Here is a 14875-nt window from a genome sequence, read left to right as displayed (position 1 = left end):
CGTGTGCGCTGCCGCTCATGGAGACAGCGGAGTCCTGTTCTTGGCCATTAGTCCTGTAGACTTTGAATGGAGCGGTGCTGCACATGTCCTGACTGACCCCATTATTGTGGTCAGTGGGGGTCCCAGCAGTCTCACTTGTCACCTGTCCCATCTCCCGATGAGATTGCTCTCTGGGCTGTTCCATTCAGGGGGAGTTGACTGTTGGATATTCAGATCCAGAGCTGTGGAAGTAACAGTATTGAGGTTGGAAGTGCGTTGGATTCCCGGCCTCGTTTAGTACATGTCAACCCAATGGTTATTACTCGTAGACAATTGCCTGGTTAATAGTAATTTAAAAGGCTGTGCGCCTGTCGGTAAACAATTGGACCCCTTATGTGTATATCCTTACCTGTGTACAAGATAGATTACACTGAGACCCACCGGATGTTACCATACTGTATTATTCATCTGTCTGTACATATGTCAGGCTGTATACAGATTTACTATTGACGACTCAGCTGATCGGGGGGAGGGGGGGTTGGTGGCCGACCGATGGACCCTTAAACTGTGACCTGACTGTTGCTATGTCTTACCATTCATCGGTGTGTATGTATGTCTATAGATGTATATAGGCTCTGTACAGATATACTAATGTGTTTTTTTCCCTCTGTCTTTAGGGATTAAGTCGCCATGGCCCCCAGCAGGAATGGCATGATCTTGAAGCCTCACTTCCACAAGGACTGGCAGCGGCGAGTGGCCACCTGGTTTAACCAGCCCGCCAGAAAGATCCGCAGGTCAGTTGACGGACAGATCTGGGGAAGGGCTCTGGGTTTGCAGTGTGTGGCGCAGGTCTACAGTCAGATGATGACAAATTCTCCGGAATCTCTGCAGCTTCTGTGATGACTCCATATTTGAACCCCTTTCCACCTGATGACTGTAGACTGCGTTGTGTGACCGGATGATTACTGCTAGATCACTGCCTGGCATCACTGGGGTGTCGGTGTGTTAGGCAGATTGGTCGCTGTTGTCCATGGGTTAGGCTAGTATTACACTAGCAGATCAGGCAGGCGATTGTCGAGAAGGTAGCATTCCTTCCCAACAATTGCCTACTCGTTAGTGGAGGAGAACGCTGCTATTACATGCAGCAATCTCCTCCACTGTATGGGGAGGAGCGATCGCTAATACCATCATTCATCCCCATAATAACTTGTTTGCCAGTAGTAGATATAGATTAAGATGGCACAATCTGCCGCCAGCAAGCTGTGATTTTTAAGCTTACATGATTGCCTGATAAATGAGCATTTGTTCGTTCGTCGGGTAATCGGTGGCATTATTACACTGCCAGATCATCACAGAATCCCTGCAGGCCAATGTGCAGAGACTGAAAGAGTACCGCTCCAAACTGATCATCTTCCCACGCAAACCCTCTGCACCCAAGAAGGGAGACGGCTCTGTAAGTCGTGTTCAGCCACCAGTCTGGATGATGACTAAAGTGTTACTGATTTCTGTAAACCTTTATAACTATTTTTAGATTTCATTTACAATTATTTTAGTTTTTGTACTTGCTGCTCTGTGGAGCACATGGAAGGCTACTTTCACACTAGTTTTCCGGTATTGAGTGCCATCATAGGAGCTCAATACGGAAAAAAAACGCTTCAGTTTTGTCCCCATTCATTGTTAATAGGGACAGAACTGAACGCTCCAAAATGCATTCTGTTCGGTTTAGTTGCGTTTCCATACCGGAGAGCAAACTGCAACATGTATTTTGCTTTCCGTCCTGGGATGCAGAGCAAGACGGATCCGTCATGACCCCCAATGCAAGTCAATGGGGATGGATCCGTTTTCTCTGACACAATAGAAAACTGATCCATCCCCCATTGACTTTCAATAGAGTTCATGACGGATCCGTCTTGGCAATGTTAAAGATGATACAACCGGATCCGTTCATAACGGATGCAGATGGTTGTATTATCAGTAACGGAAGCCTTTTTTGCTGAATCCTGCCGGATCCAGAAAAAACGCTAGTGTGAACGCCTGACAAGACTCAAATTGGCCTTTTATGTTCTTAGCATTCAGTTATTTGGTTAGTGAAATGTTGCTAGGCAACGCTGTCATTTTGATCAGTTGGGGTCCAACTTCTGACACCCCCACTGATAGTTGATGGTCCACAGGCTTATGTGGCGCTGCCTCTCCATTGTTTTTCCCTGCACAGAACAGCCCTTACATCCTCTGTGCAGGAAACTCCAGCAGATCTCCTTTCAGGCGAATAGGGTCGTGTAGCTGTTCCCTGCCCACCTGGGAGTGGGATATTTCAGGATTTTGTTATTGATGGCTTATCCTCTGTACGGCTGGGGTCTAACACTCTGCACCTGTGCCGATCTGTTTCAATGTAGCTCCGGAAATCCACAGCTCTGTCCGTGGTGCAGTAGATGCAGTATGTCCCTTCAGCGCTGCTACTGCAGCTGTACATGAGCGCCGTGCCCTTTCCTTCAAGATCGTGAAAGTTCTTGAGAATGGATTTGTACTAATCATAAAGTTGTAGCATGTCCTAGCAACATTCCTTCACTTTGATGTGGGAATACCCCTTTAAATCTACAGTCGGAGGATGAGGTCTCCAGTATGTGTTTAGCTCTGATCTTTTGTTTGAGCTTTCAAGTTGAAAATTAAATCTTGATTCTTGCGTGGTCTCTACAACATACTTATTCTTTCCCTTTCCAGGCTGAAGAATTGAAGATGGCCACTCAACTTAAGGGCACAGTCATGCCTATCCGCAGTGTAAGTTCTTACAATTTCTCATTCTTGATTGCGGTGATCACCGCAAACCGCAGGTCAATTCAGACCTGGTGCGGTGGTCCGCGGTGCCATCGGGTCCCCATGGGGCTGTGGGGGGGACCCGATGGCATGGAAGGCAGCTCGATGCCTTCCTGTGACGTGCCTGTGAGATCCAGCCCCCTGGATCTCACAGGCCGGAAGCTGTATGAGTAATACACACAGTATTACTCATACAGCCAATGCATTCCAATACAGAAGTATTGGAATGCATTGTAAAGGGGGTTAGACCCCCAAAATATTAAAGTCCCAAAGTGGGACAAAAAATGAAGTGATAAAAAAAGTTGAAAAAATAAAGTTTTCCCCCCCAAAAAAATTAAGTTTCAAGTAAAAATAAACAAAAACGTCATTTTCCCCAAATAAAGTAAAAAAAAAGTAGACAGGTATCGCTGTGTCTGTATCGACCGGCTCTATAAACATATCACATGACCTAACCCCTCAGATGAACACCGTAAAAAATAAAAACTGTTAAATAAACAATTTTTTGTCACCTTACATCACAAAAAGTGTAATAGCAAGCGATCAAAAAGTCACACGCACCCCAAAATAGTGCCAATAAAACCGTCATCTCATCCCGCAAAAATCATACCCTACCCAAGGTAATCGCCCAAAAACTGAAAAAATTATGGCTCTCAGACTATGGAAACACTAAAACATGATTATTTTTTTTTGCTTCAAAAATGAAATCATTGTGTAAAACTTACCTAATATGTATACTTTTTTTAAATTTATGTATCGCAGCGTCTGTGACAACCTGGTCTATAAAAATATCACATGATCTAACCTGTCAGACGAATGTTGTAAATAGCAAAAAATAAAAACTGTGCCAAAACAGCCATTTCTTGTTACCGTGCCTCACAAAAAGTGTAATATAGAGCAACCAAAAATCATATGTACCCTAAACTAGTACCAGCAATACTGCCACCCTATCCCGTAGTTTCTAAAATGGGGCCACTTTTTGGAGTTTCTACTCTAGGGGTGCATCAGGGGGGCTTCAAATGGGACATGGTGTCAAAAACCAGTCCAGCAAAACCTGCCTTCCAAAAAACGTATGGCATTCCTTTCCTTCTGCGCCCTGCCGTGTGCCCGTACAGCGGTTTACGACCACATATGGGGTGTTTCTGTAAACTACAGAATCGGGGCCATAAATATTGAGTTTGGTTTGGCTGTTAACCCTTGCTTTGTAACTGGAAAAAGATTATTAAAATGGAAAATCTGCCAAAAAAGTGACATTTTGAAATTGTATCTCTATTTTCCATTAATTCTTGTGGAATACCTAAAGGGTAAACAAAGTTTGTAAAATCAGTTTTGAATACCCTGAGGGGTGTAGTTTATAGAATGGGGTCATTTTTGGGTGGTTTCTATTATGTAAGCCTCACAAAGTGACTTCAGACCTGAACTGGTCCCTAAAAATTGGGTTTTTGAAAAGTTCTGAAAAATTTCAAGATTTGCTTCTAAACTTCTAAACATCCCCAAAAAATAAAATATCATTCCCAAAATGATCCAAACATGAAGTAGACATATGGGAAATGTAAAGTAATAACTATTTTTGGGGGTATTACTATGTATTATAGAAGTAGAGAAATTGAAACTTGGAAATTTGCAATTTTTTACAAATTTTTGGTAAATTTTGGTATGTTTTTTTTTTTTTTTTAGAAATAAAAATTATATTTTTTTTACAAATTTTACCAGTGTCATGAAGTACAATATGTGACGAAAAAACAGTCTCAGAATGGCCTGGATAAGTCAAAGCGTTTTAAAGTTATCAGCACTTAAAGTGACACTGGTCAGATTTGCAAAAAATGGCCAAGTCCTTAAGGTGAAATAGGGCTGAGTCCTTAAGGGGTTAAAGCCCAAAAAGGGTTGTCCAGTTTCTGAAAGAAACCAGACAACATAGGATCCACTTGCATTAAATAGGTGATTACTACTCACCTGGCAGATGCTGCCACCACCATTGCTGTTCTCTTGGCCAGGACATGTTTACCCAGCTGCAGCAATGACTACAACGCTGGCCTCATTGGTGCACTGCTGAGGCCAGTGATTGCTGCAGCAGTTTTGTGTTTTTGGCACGGTGTCACTGCTGCAGCCAAGTAAACAGACCCTAGATCCTTTGTATTGATGATCTAGCCAATCCATAAGATGCATGATAAATATGAGGTTTGTAGTTGGGGTGTTATAGTCGACTATTGTTTGGTCACTTCAGTTTGTTGCGTTAAAACAAAAAGGACAAAAAAAAAAAAAAAGACAGTGATACTTGATTGTTTAAATTATGCTTGTAACTGTGAACATAATGTATATATTATTTGCCTGCCTGAAAGGAAATTATAAAAAAGATATCTGATAAAAAAAAAGAGGTTTGTCTGAGTCTAACACCCAGTATCCCGACCAATCGGCTGTTGGCAACAGCTGCAGGTTTTGGGCCAAAAGTGTAAATAGCCGTAACACTGCAGTTGTTTGTAACCGGCTGCTACAGTGTACCGCGCTGTGATATTCCGGAACCAGCAGCTGCTAACTGCTGATGGGTGTGAGACCCCCGCTGATCTCATTGACCCATCCTCGGGATAGATCAATGAGTTTGTCCCGGAAGCCACTTTAAAAGTGTATTCTTATCTTAGACATTTATGGCATATCCACAGGGTATGTTATGAACATCTGATAGGCAGGGGTCACTGAATGCAGGCGGTCGCTCATGTCTCCATGCACTTCATCAGAGTTTTGAGAGACCTCACATATTTAGAACTCATAGAAGTTAATGTGAGATATGCACATCCATCTCTCCATTCACAGCAGCAGGTAGGATCTCTCATGATTGGAACCCACCTCAGTCAGACATAAATATCTAGGTCTAGGATAAGAATACCCCTTTTAAATGTGTCTGGTTGAAAACAATCTGGACCTTTTGGATAGTGCTGATGGACACTGTTCCCTGGCAGGTTTCTTGGTACTTTGTGGATGATGGGCTTGAGTTGTCATATCTCATAGTGTACGTACGAGCTGAGGATTTCACTATTTTTCTTTTCTTTTAGGTGTACAAGAAAGAAAAACCAAGAATCATCACAGAGGAAGAGAAGAACTTCAAAGCATTTGCCAGTCTGTGTATGGCACGTGCCAATGCCCGGCTCTTCAGCATCCGTGCCAAGAGAGCCAAGGAAGCTGCAGAACAGGATGTGGAGAAGAAAAAATAAACCTAGAATTGTTAATAAAACAAAATGTTCGATAATGCTGTCCTTGAGTTTTTCATATGTCTTGGAACCACCGCCGGGAGTCGCAGAATTCCTTGTGTGAGGGCACCTTGGGCGCTGGGTTATTTTGCTTCCACCTACAGGATAAAGGACAAGGTTGTTGGCATTGACTGTAGTGAGACTTCATGTCCCGTAAGCAGATAAATGGATCCAAGCAGTTTACTGAATCTTTACTAAAATCTGCATGTTTAACATGCAGACTGAGCTTATGACTGTAATGAGTGATGTAGAGAGGGCCTGATGTGGAGCTAAAGTCTTTACAATGTGGCAAAGAGAGGTCAGAATTCCAGGCGTGGTTGTAAGGCTGCTATATATATATATATATATATATATAATTTTACAGTACAGACCAAAAGTTTGGACACACCTTCTCAGTCAAAGAGTTTTCTTTATTTTCATGACTATGAAGGCATCAAAACTATGAATTAACACATGTGGAATAATATACATAACAAACAAGTGTGAAACAACTGAAAATATGTCATATTCTAGGTTCTTCAAAGTAGCCACCTTTTGCTTTGATTACTGCTTTGCACACTCTTGGCATTCTCTTGATGAGCTTCAAGAGGTAGTCCCCTGAAATGGTCTTCCAACAGTCTTGAAGGAGTTCCCAGAGATGCTTAGCACTTGTTGGCCCTTTTGCCTTCACTCTGCGGTCCAGCTCACCCCAAACCATCTCGATTGGGTTCAGGTCCGGTGACTGTGGAGGCCAGGTCATCTGGCGCAGCACCCCATCACTCTCCTTCATGGTCAAATAGCCCTTACTTTCAAAGTTTTCCCAATTTTTCGGCTGACTGGCTGACCTTTATTTCTCAAAGTAATGATGGCCACTCGTTTTTCTTTATTAGCTGCTTTTTTCTTGCCATAATACAAATTCTAACAGTCTATTCAGTAGGACTATCAGCTGTGTATCCACCTGACTTCTCCTCAACGCAACTGATGGTCCCAACACCATTTATAAGGCAAGAAATCCCACTTATTAAACCTGACAGGGCGCACCTGTGAAGTGAAAACTATTTAAGGGGACTACCTCTTGAAGCTCATCAAGAGAATGCCAAGAGTGTGCAAAGCAGTAATCAAAGCAAAAGGTGGCTATTTTGAAGAGCCTAGAATATAACATATTTTCAGTTGTTTCACACTTGTTTGTTATGTATATAATTCCACATGTGTTAATTCATAGTTTTGATGCCTTCATAGTCATGAAAATAAAGAAAACTCTTTGAATGAGGTGTGTCCAAACTTTTGGTCTGTACTGTGTGTGTGTATGTATATATATATATATATATATCAGGTCCATAAATATTGGGACATCGACACAATTCTAACATTTTTTGGCTCTATACATCACCACAATGGATTTGAAATGAAACGAACAAGATGTGCTTTACCTGCAGACTGTCAGCTTTAATTTGAGGGTATTATCATCCAAATCAGGTGAACGGTGCAGGAATTACAACAGTTTGCATATGTGCCTCCCACTTGTTAATGGACCAAAAGTAATGGGACTGAATAATAATCATAAATCAAACTTTCACTTTTTAATACTTGGTTGCAAATCCTTTGCAGTCAATTACAGCCTGAAGTCTGGAACGCATAGACATCACCAGACGCTGGGTTTCATCCCTGGTGATGCTCTGCCAGGCCTCTACTGCAACTGTCCTCAGTTCCTGCTTGTTCTTGGGGCATTTTCCTTTCAGTTTTGTCTTCAGCAAGTGAAATGCAGCTCAATCGGATTCAGGGCAGGTGATTGACTTGGCCATTGCATAACATTCCACTTCTTTCCCTTAACCCCTCAAGGACTCAGCCCTATTTCACCTTAAGGACCAGGCCATTTTTTGCAAATCTGACCAGTGTCACTTTAAGTGCTGATAACTTTAAAACGCTTTGACTTATCCAGGCCATTCTGAGATTGTTTTTTCGTCACATATTGTACTTCATGACACTGGTAAAATGAAGTAAAAAAAAATAATTTTTATTTATAAAAAAAAATACCCAATTTACCAAAAATTTGTAAAGAAATTGCAAATTTCCAAGTTTCAATTTCTCTACTTTTATAATACATAGTAATAATTATTACTTAACATTCCCCATATGTCTACTTCATGTTTGGATCAATTTGGGAATGATATTTTATTTTTGGGGGATGGTTTTTGGTGAATTTTTTTAGAAATTTTCAAAAACCCACTTTTTAGGGACCAGTTCAGGTCTGAAGTCACTTTGTGAGGCTTACATAATAGAAACCTCCCAAAAATGACCCCATTCTATAAACTACACCCCTCAAGGTATTCAAAACTGATTTTACAAACTTTGTTAACCCTTTAGGTGTTGCACAAGAGTTATTGGCAAATGGAGATGAAATTTGAGAATTTCAATTTTTTGGCAAATATTCCATTTTTTCCAGTAACAAAGCAAGGGTTAACAGCCAAACAAAATGCTATTTATTGCCCCGTTTCTGTAGTTTGCAGAAACACCCCATATGTGGCCGTAAACTGCTGTACGGGCACACAGTAGGGCGTAGAGGGAAAGTTGCGCCGTATGGTTTTTGGAAGGCAGATTTTGCTGGACTGTTTTTTTTTGACACCATGTCCCATTTGAAGCCCCCCTGATGCACCCCTAGAGTAGAAACTCCAAAAAAGTGACCCCATTTTAGAAACTACGGGATAGGGTGGCAGTTTTGTTGGTACTAGTTTAGGGTACATATGATTTTTGGTTGCTCTATATTAGACTTTTTATGAGGCAAGGTAACAAGAAATAGCTTTTTTGGCACCGTTTTTTTTTTTTTTTGTTATTTACAACATTCATCTGACAGGTTAGATCATGTGGTATTTTTATAGAGCAGGTTGTCACGGACGCGGCGATACCTAATATGTATACAATTTTTTATTTATGTAAGTTTTACACAATGATTTCATTTTTGAAACAAAAAAAATCATGTTTTAGTGTCTCCATAGTCTCAGAGCCATTTTTTTTTTGTTTTTGGGCGATTATCTTAGGTAGGGTCTCATTTTTTGTGGGATGAAATGACTGTTTGATTGGCACTATTTTGGGGTGCATATGACTTTTTGATCGCTTGCTATTAGACTTTTTGTGACGTAAGATGACAAAAAATAGCTTTTTTTTACACCGTTTTTATTTAAATTTTTTTATGGTGTTCACCTGAGGGGTTAGGTCATGTGATATTTTTATAGAGCCGGTCGATACGGACGCGGAGATACCGAATATGTATACTTATTTTTTATTTATGCAAGTTTTACACAATGATTTCATTTAAAAAAAAATAAAAATCATGTTTTAGTGTTTCCATAGTCTAAGAGCCATATTTTTTTCAGTTTTTGGGCGATTATTTTGGGTAGGGTATGATTTTTGCGGGATGAGATGACTGTTTGATTGCTGATTGGTACTATATTGGCGTACATGCGACTTTTTTGATCACTTTTATTACCTTTTTTGGGAAGTAAGGTGGGCAAAATTTCAAATTCCTCATAGTTTTTATTTTTATGGCGTTCACTGTGCGGGGAAAGTAAAATGACCATTTTATAGATCAGGTCGTTACGGACGCGGCGATACCTAATATGTGTAGTGTATTCTTTTTTATTTTTTATTCAGTGATGTTTTTTTTTTTTTTTTTTTATCAACTTTTTTCACTTTTTTTTTTTTTCACCTTTTTTTTTTTTTGACCCAGACCCACTTGGTTCTTGAAGATCCAGTGGGTCTGATGTCTGTATAATACAGTACAGTACACTATATAGGGTATTGTACTGTATTTTACTTACACTTTGTCTGAACAGATCTATGCCTTTAGCACAGATCTGTTCAGCACCATGGACAGCAGGATGCCTGAGAAGGCGTCCTGTTGCCATGGGAACCTTCCCCGTCTGCCCAGTTGTGGCCACAACTTCGCAGACGGGGAAGGGTAAGGAGGGGGGGCTCCCTCCCTCTGTCACCCTATCCTCTCGGGGGGCTGCAAAGGCACAGCAGGGAGAGGGAGGGAGCTCCCGACTGTTAACCTCTGCTATTCCATACCGCGGTCCGTACGGACCGCGGTATGGAAAGGGTTAAACTGACATCGCATCACAGATGTCAGCCGTTTATACCAGAGTGTCAGCAATGTGCTGACACTCTGGTATAACCACTGGCCACAAATGATTATTCAAGAGGAGGCGGGCGGGGGATCGCGATCCCGCCTGCCGCACCGCCCGCCTCATGCACCGCCCGCAACACCCCCTGCCATAAAATCATTCAGGGGTGCAGGGGGGGTGAAAAAAACTTTATATGGGGCATTTTAAAGTTTGAATTGACCTGCGGTTTGCTGCGATCGCCGATACGGGGGGGTCATATGACCCCCCTCCTCCCGGCATTGTGACAGGATGCCGGCTGAATGATTTCAGCCGGCATCCTGTTCGGATTAACCCCCGCAGCGCCGCAATCTCATTTTAAACTCATGACTCATGGGTCCTTAAGGACTCGGGAAACATGCCGTACCGGTACGTCGTGCGTCCCTAAGGGGTTAAAAAAACTCTTTGGTTGCTTTTGCAGTATGCTTTGGGTCATTGTCCATCTGCACTGTGAAGAGCCGTCCAATGAGTTCTGAAGCATTTGGCTGAATATGAGCAGATAATATTGCCTGAAACACTTCAGAATCCATCCTGCTGCTTTTGTCAGTAGTCACATCATCAATAAATACAAGAGAACCAGTTCCATTGGCAGCCATACATGCCCACGCTATGACACTACCAGCACCATGCTTCACTGATGAGGTGTTATGCTTAGGATCATGAGCAGTTCCTTTCCTTCTCCATACTCTTCTCCTCCCATCACTCTGGTACATGTTGATCTTGGTCTCATCTGTCCATAGGATGTTGTTCCAGAACTGTGAAGGCTTTTTTAGATGTCGTTTGGCAAACTCTAATCTGGCCTTCCTGTTTTTGAGGCTCACCAATGGTTTACATCTTGTGGTGAACCCTCTGTATTCACTCTGGTGAAGTCTTCTCTTGATTGTTGACTTTGACACACATACACCTACCTCCTGGAGAGTGCTCTTGATCTGGCCAACTGTTGTGAAGGGTGTTTTCTTCACCAGGGAAAGAATTCTTCGGTCATCCACCACAGTTGTTTCCGTGGTCTTTTGGTGTTGCTGAGCTCACCGGTGCGTTCCTTCTTTTTAAGAATGTTCCAAGCTGTTGTTTTGGCCACGCCTAATGTTTTTGCTATCTCTCTGATGGGTTTGTTTTGTTTTTTCAGCCTAATGATGGCTTGCTTCTCTGATAGTGACAGCTCTTTGGATCTCATCTTGAGAGTTGACAGCAACAGATTCCAAATGTAAATAGCAGACTGGAAATGAACTCTGGTCCTTTTATCTACTCATTGTAATTGGGATAATGAGGGAATAACACACACCTGGCCATGGAACAGCTGAGAAGCCAATTGTCCCATTACTTTTGGTCCCTTAACAAGTGGGAGGCACATATGCAAACTGTTGTAATTCCTGCACCGTTCACCTGATTTGGATGTAAATACTCTCAAATTAAAGCTGACAGTCTGCAGTTAAAGCAGATCTTGTTTGTTTCATTTCAAATCCATTGTGGTGGTGTATAGAGCCAAAAATGTTAGAATTGTGTCGTTGTCCCAATATTTATGGACCTGACTGTATACTGGGTGTCTTCTCTGCTATTCCTCCTCTTACATTAGTATCCTCCAGGTGAGGAGTTCTATACCTCCACATCAAGGCTATATTTGAGCTACCCCATCTTTTTGCCAGACAAGCATCCTGGCTCTGAGACATGGAGGAGAAAAAGAGGCCAGACCCGGCAGAAGGAGAGATCCAGGCGCCAGTACTTGGCTGATTTGGAGTGGGTAACTGCCCAACATTTGACATGAGAATGAAATATGGTTGTTCTTTCTCTAGACAAGGCCTAAGAAAGTTTTTGCTAAGAGAAAGAATAAGGAATGTGCATTGTATAGATGTTCCCTGTCGCCCTCATATGATAAGAAGCTGTGCCTGCAGTGTATAAAAAAGACAGTGGCGGAAGAATCGCCAGGTGTTTTTTGAGGAATATTAAATCACTTATCAGATCAGAGGTGAAAGTTTCCCTAAGGTCTTGTAAGCGCCTAAAGAAGTCTGTAGAGGACTGGGGGTCAGAAGTGAATTCCTCAGTTGATAGGAAGCTTTAGAAACAGACGTCTCAGAAAATTCCTCTTCCTCGGAAGATGACATGGAGGGTAGGCCATTGTTTCCAGTTGAAGACACTGACAAGTTATTAAAGGTTATTCGCTCCCCTCTGGACTTAGATGATGTTAAAGAAAATGAATCAGTGGTTGATTCAGGGTTTGAGGGCCTTCGAGAGTAAAGACATAGATGTTTCCCGTTGCATAAGAGTGTGTTAGCCCTCATTGACAGAGAATGGAAGAGACCGGATAAAAAAGCATTCATTACCAAAGGGTTTAAAAGAAAGTATCCCTTTGAAGAAGAGTCTTCTTCTTCTTCTTCTTGAGATAGGGCTCCAAAGATTGATGTCGCCATATGGAAAATTTCAAAAAAAGTCTTTACCATTTGAGGATATGGGATTCCTGAGGGACCCATTAGATTTAAAAAAAAAAAAAAAAAATCCTGTCCAAAGAGTACTTGGGAGGCTGCAGCCTCAGCATTTAGATCTAATATTGCTGCCTCAGTTACAGCCAGATCCATGGGTATTTGGTTAGAGGGGTTAGAATGTCCAAGAGAGCAGATTTTAGCTTCTTTGCCTACTCTACAGAAGGCGGTTGATTTCATCGCAGATGCCTCTGTGGATTCGGTAAAGCTGGCGGCACGGGCTTCCTCCCTGTCCAATTCTGCCCGCCGAGCTCTTTGGTTGAAAAATTGGAGAGGGGGATTTGTCCTCTAAACAGAGATTGTGTAGAATTTCTTGTCAAGGTCAGTTTTTGTTTGGCCCAGAGCTAGATTCCCTACTAGAGAAAGCAGTAGATAAGAAAAAGAGGTTTCCAGGGTTTTCCCCTGGGGCCTCCACAACTCCCTTTGCAAGAACCAGACGTCCCTTCCGTTCATCAACCAGATTTCAGGGTAGGGGGCAATTTAGCGATAAAAACCAAAATCCCAGATCTAAAAGGGTTGGGGGGAAAGGGCTTCCTGTTTGGAGGTTCCTCCTCCCAGCCTAAAAAACAATCACAGCAATAACTCCAGAAGTTCGGTGGGAGGAAGACTGGAGTTTTTCCTTCCCGCATGGGAAAGAATGGCAGGAGATTGGGTTAAGGAGGCTCATAAGGGATGGTTTAAAGTTAGAATTTCACGCATGTCCTCCCCAAAAATTTGTAGTCACGGGCTCGAGGCTCTCAGATTATGGAGATGGAAGTATTAAAATTGTTAGAAAAACAGGTGCTTATTCCAGTCCTAGTGGCAGAACAGGGGAAGGGTTTCTACTCTACTCTGTTTTCTAGTAAAGGAACCAGACAACTCCTTTCGCACAATTATAAACTTAAAGCAACTAAACAAATTCTTTCTCTTCAAGAAATTCAAAATGAAGACAGTAAAATCAGCGGTTCATCTCCTGTATCCCAGATGTTTTATGGCGGTCCTAGATTTGAAAGACGCATATTACCACATCCCCATTCATCCTGCACATCAACAGTTCCTCAGAGTGGCAGTGATCATAGAGGGAAGTGTTCGTCACCTTCAATTTCAGGCTCTTCCGTTTGGCCTTTCCATGGCCCCAAGGATTTTTACGAAGGTAGTAGCAGAAATAGCCTTGTTTATAAGAAAGGAGGACATTTTATTCCTGCCTTATCTGGACGATTTTCAAATCATAGCAAGCTCACAGCAAAATTGTGTAATGGCCGTGCAGAGGGTGACAGATCTTAGAAAAATTAGGATGGATTATAAATCAAAAAAAAATCCAGAATTGTACCAGAGACTCGGGTATTTCTAGGTCTGTGCCTAGACTCAGTGACACAGAGTCTTTCTGATGCAAGAAAAGATATTGCGCATCCAGGCAAAGTTGCCGATGGTACGATCGACCTCAAAATTAACAATCCAAAAAGCGATGTCTGTTCTGGGGTCGCTAAAGTCCTGTATTCTGGTGGTGGAATGGGCCCAATTCCATACTCGACAACTTCAGAAAGAAATTCTTCTATAGCCTCATAACACGACCGTTGCTTTGGTCCGCATCCGAGCTGCAGTATTTGCGGCTTGGATGCGGACCCATTCACTTCAATGGGGCCGCAAAAGATCCGTGTGCTTTCCGCATCCGTTGCTCCGTTCCGTGGTCCGCAAAAAATATATAACCTGTCCTATTCTTGTCCGTTTTGCGGACAAGAATAGGCAGTTATATTAATGGCTGTCCGAGCCGTTTCACAAATGGTGGAACGCACACAGATGCCATCCGTGTTTTGCGAATCCGCAATCTGCGGACCGCAAAACACACAACGGTCGTGTGCATGAGGCCTATCACTAAGGAAGATTGAGGGATCTTTGGATTCAGAGATAGGAATTTCCAAAAAGACACTAAAAGATCTGTCCTGGTGGGAAGACAGTGCGAATCTGAGTCAGGGGATTCCTTGGAGTAATTCCCCCGACCCAGTAGTAGTAACAAAGGATGCCAGCCCTTGGGGATGGGAAGCCCACTTCTTAGATCAAGTCATTCAGGGTCAATTGTCCCCGATGCAAAGAACTTTCTCCTCGAACAGAAAAGAGCTGCTAGCAGTAAGATTGGCTCTGAAGACGGCGTTGCCCTTTATACAGCTAAAACATGTCAGGATAATGTCGGACAACCAGTCTGCAGTAGCTTATATAAATCATCGAGCTGTTATTCCAAAATATAGAGGAGCGGATCAGT

The 14875-nt window shown here is 42.3% G+C and overlaps 1 protein-coding gene and 1 non-coding gene across 2 annotated transcripts; both read left to right on the top strand.

Annotated features, from left to right (window-relative positions):
* Positions 1-656: 656 nt before the first annotated feature.
* On the top strand, positions 657-6023 carry LOC120980080 (60S ribosomal protein L13-like). Its single transcript, XM_040408950.1, has 4 exons — positions 657-773; positions 1300-1432; positions 2698-2754; positions 5835-6023. The coding sequence occupies exons 1-4, from the start codon at positions 670-672 to the stop codon at positions 5991-5993; spliced, it is 453 nt and encodes a 150-aa protein (XP_040264884.1). The 5' UTR covers positions 657-669; the 3' UTR covers positions 5994-6023.
* LOC120981275 lies at positions 843-929 on the top strand. The gene has a single exon (XR_005774686.1). It is a non-coding gene; the product is annotated as a small nucleolar RNA MBII-202 (small nucleolar RNA).
* Positions 6024-14875: the final 8852 nt, after the last annotated feature.

The sequence above is a fragment of the Bufo bufo genome, chromosome 10 (genome assembly GCF_905171765.1).
Source record: "Bufo bufo chromosome 10, aBufBuf1.1, whole genome shotgun sequence".
NCBI lineage: Eukaryota > Metazoa > Chordata > Amphibia > Anura > Bufonidae > Bufo > Bufo bufo.
This window is presented reverse-complemented; position numbering and strand designations above follow the sequence as displayed.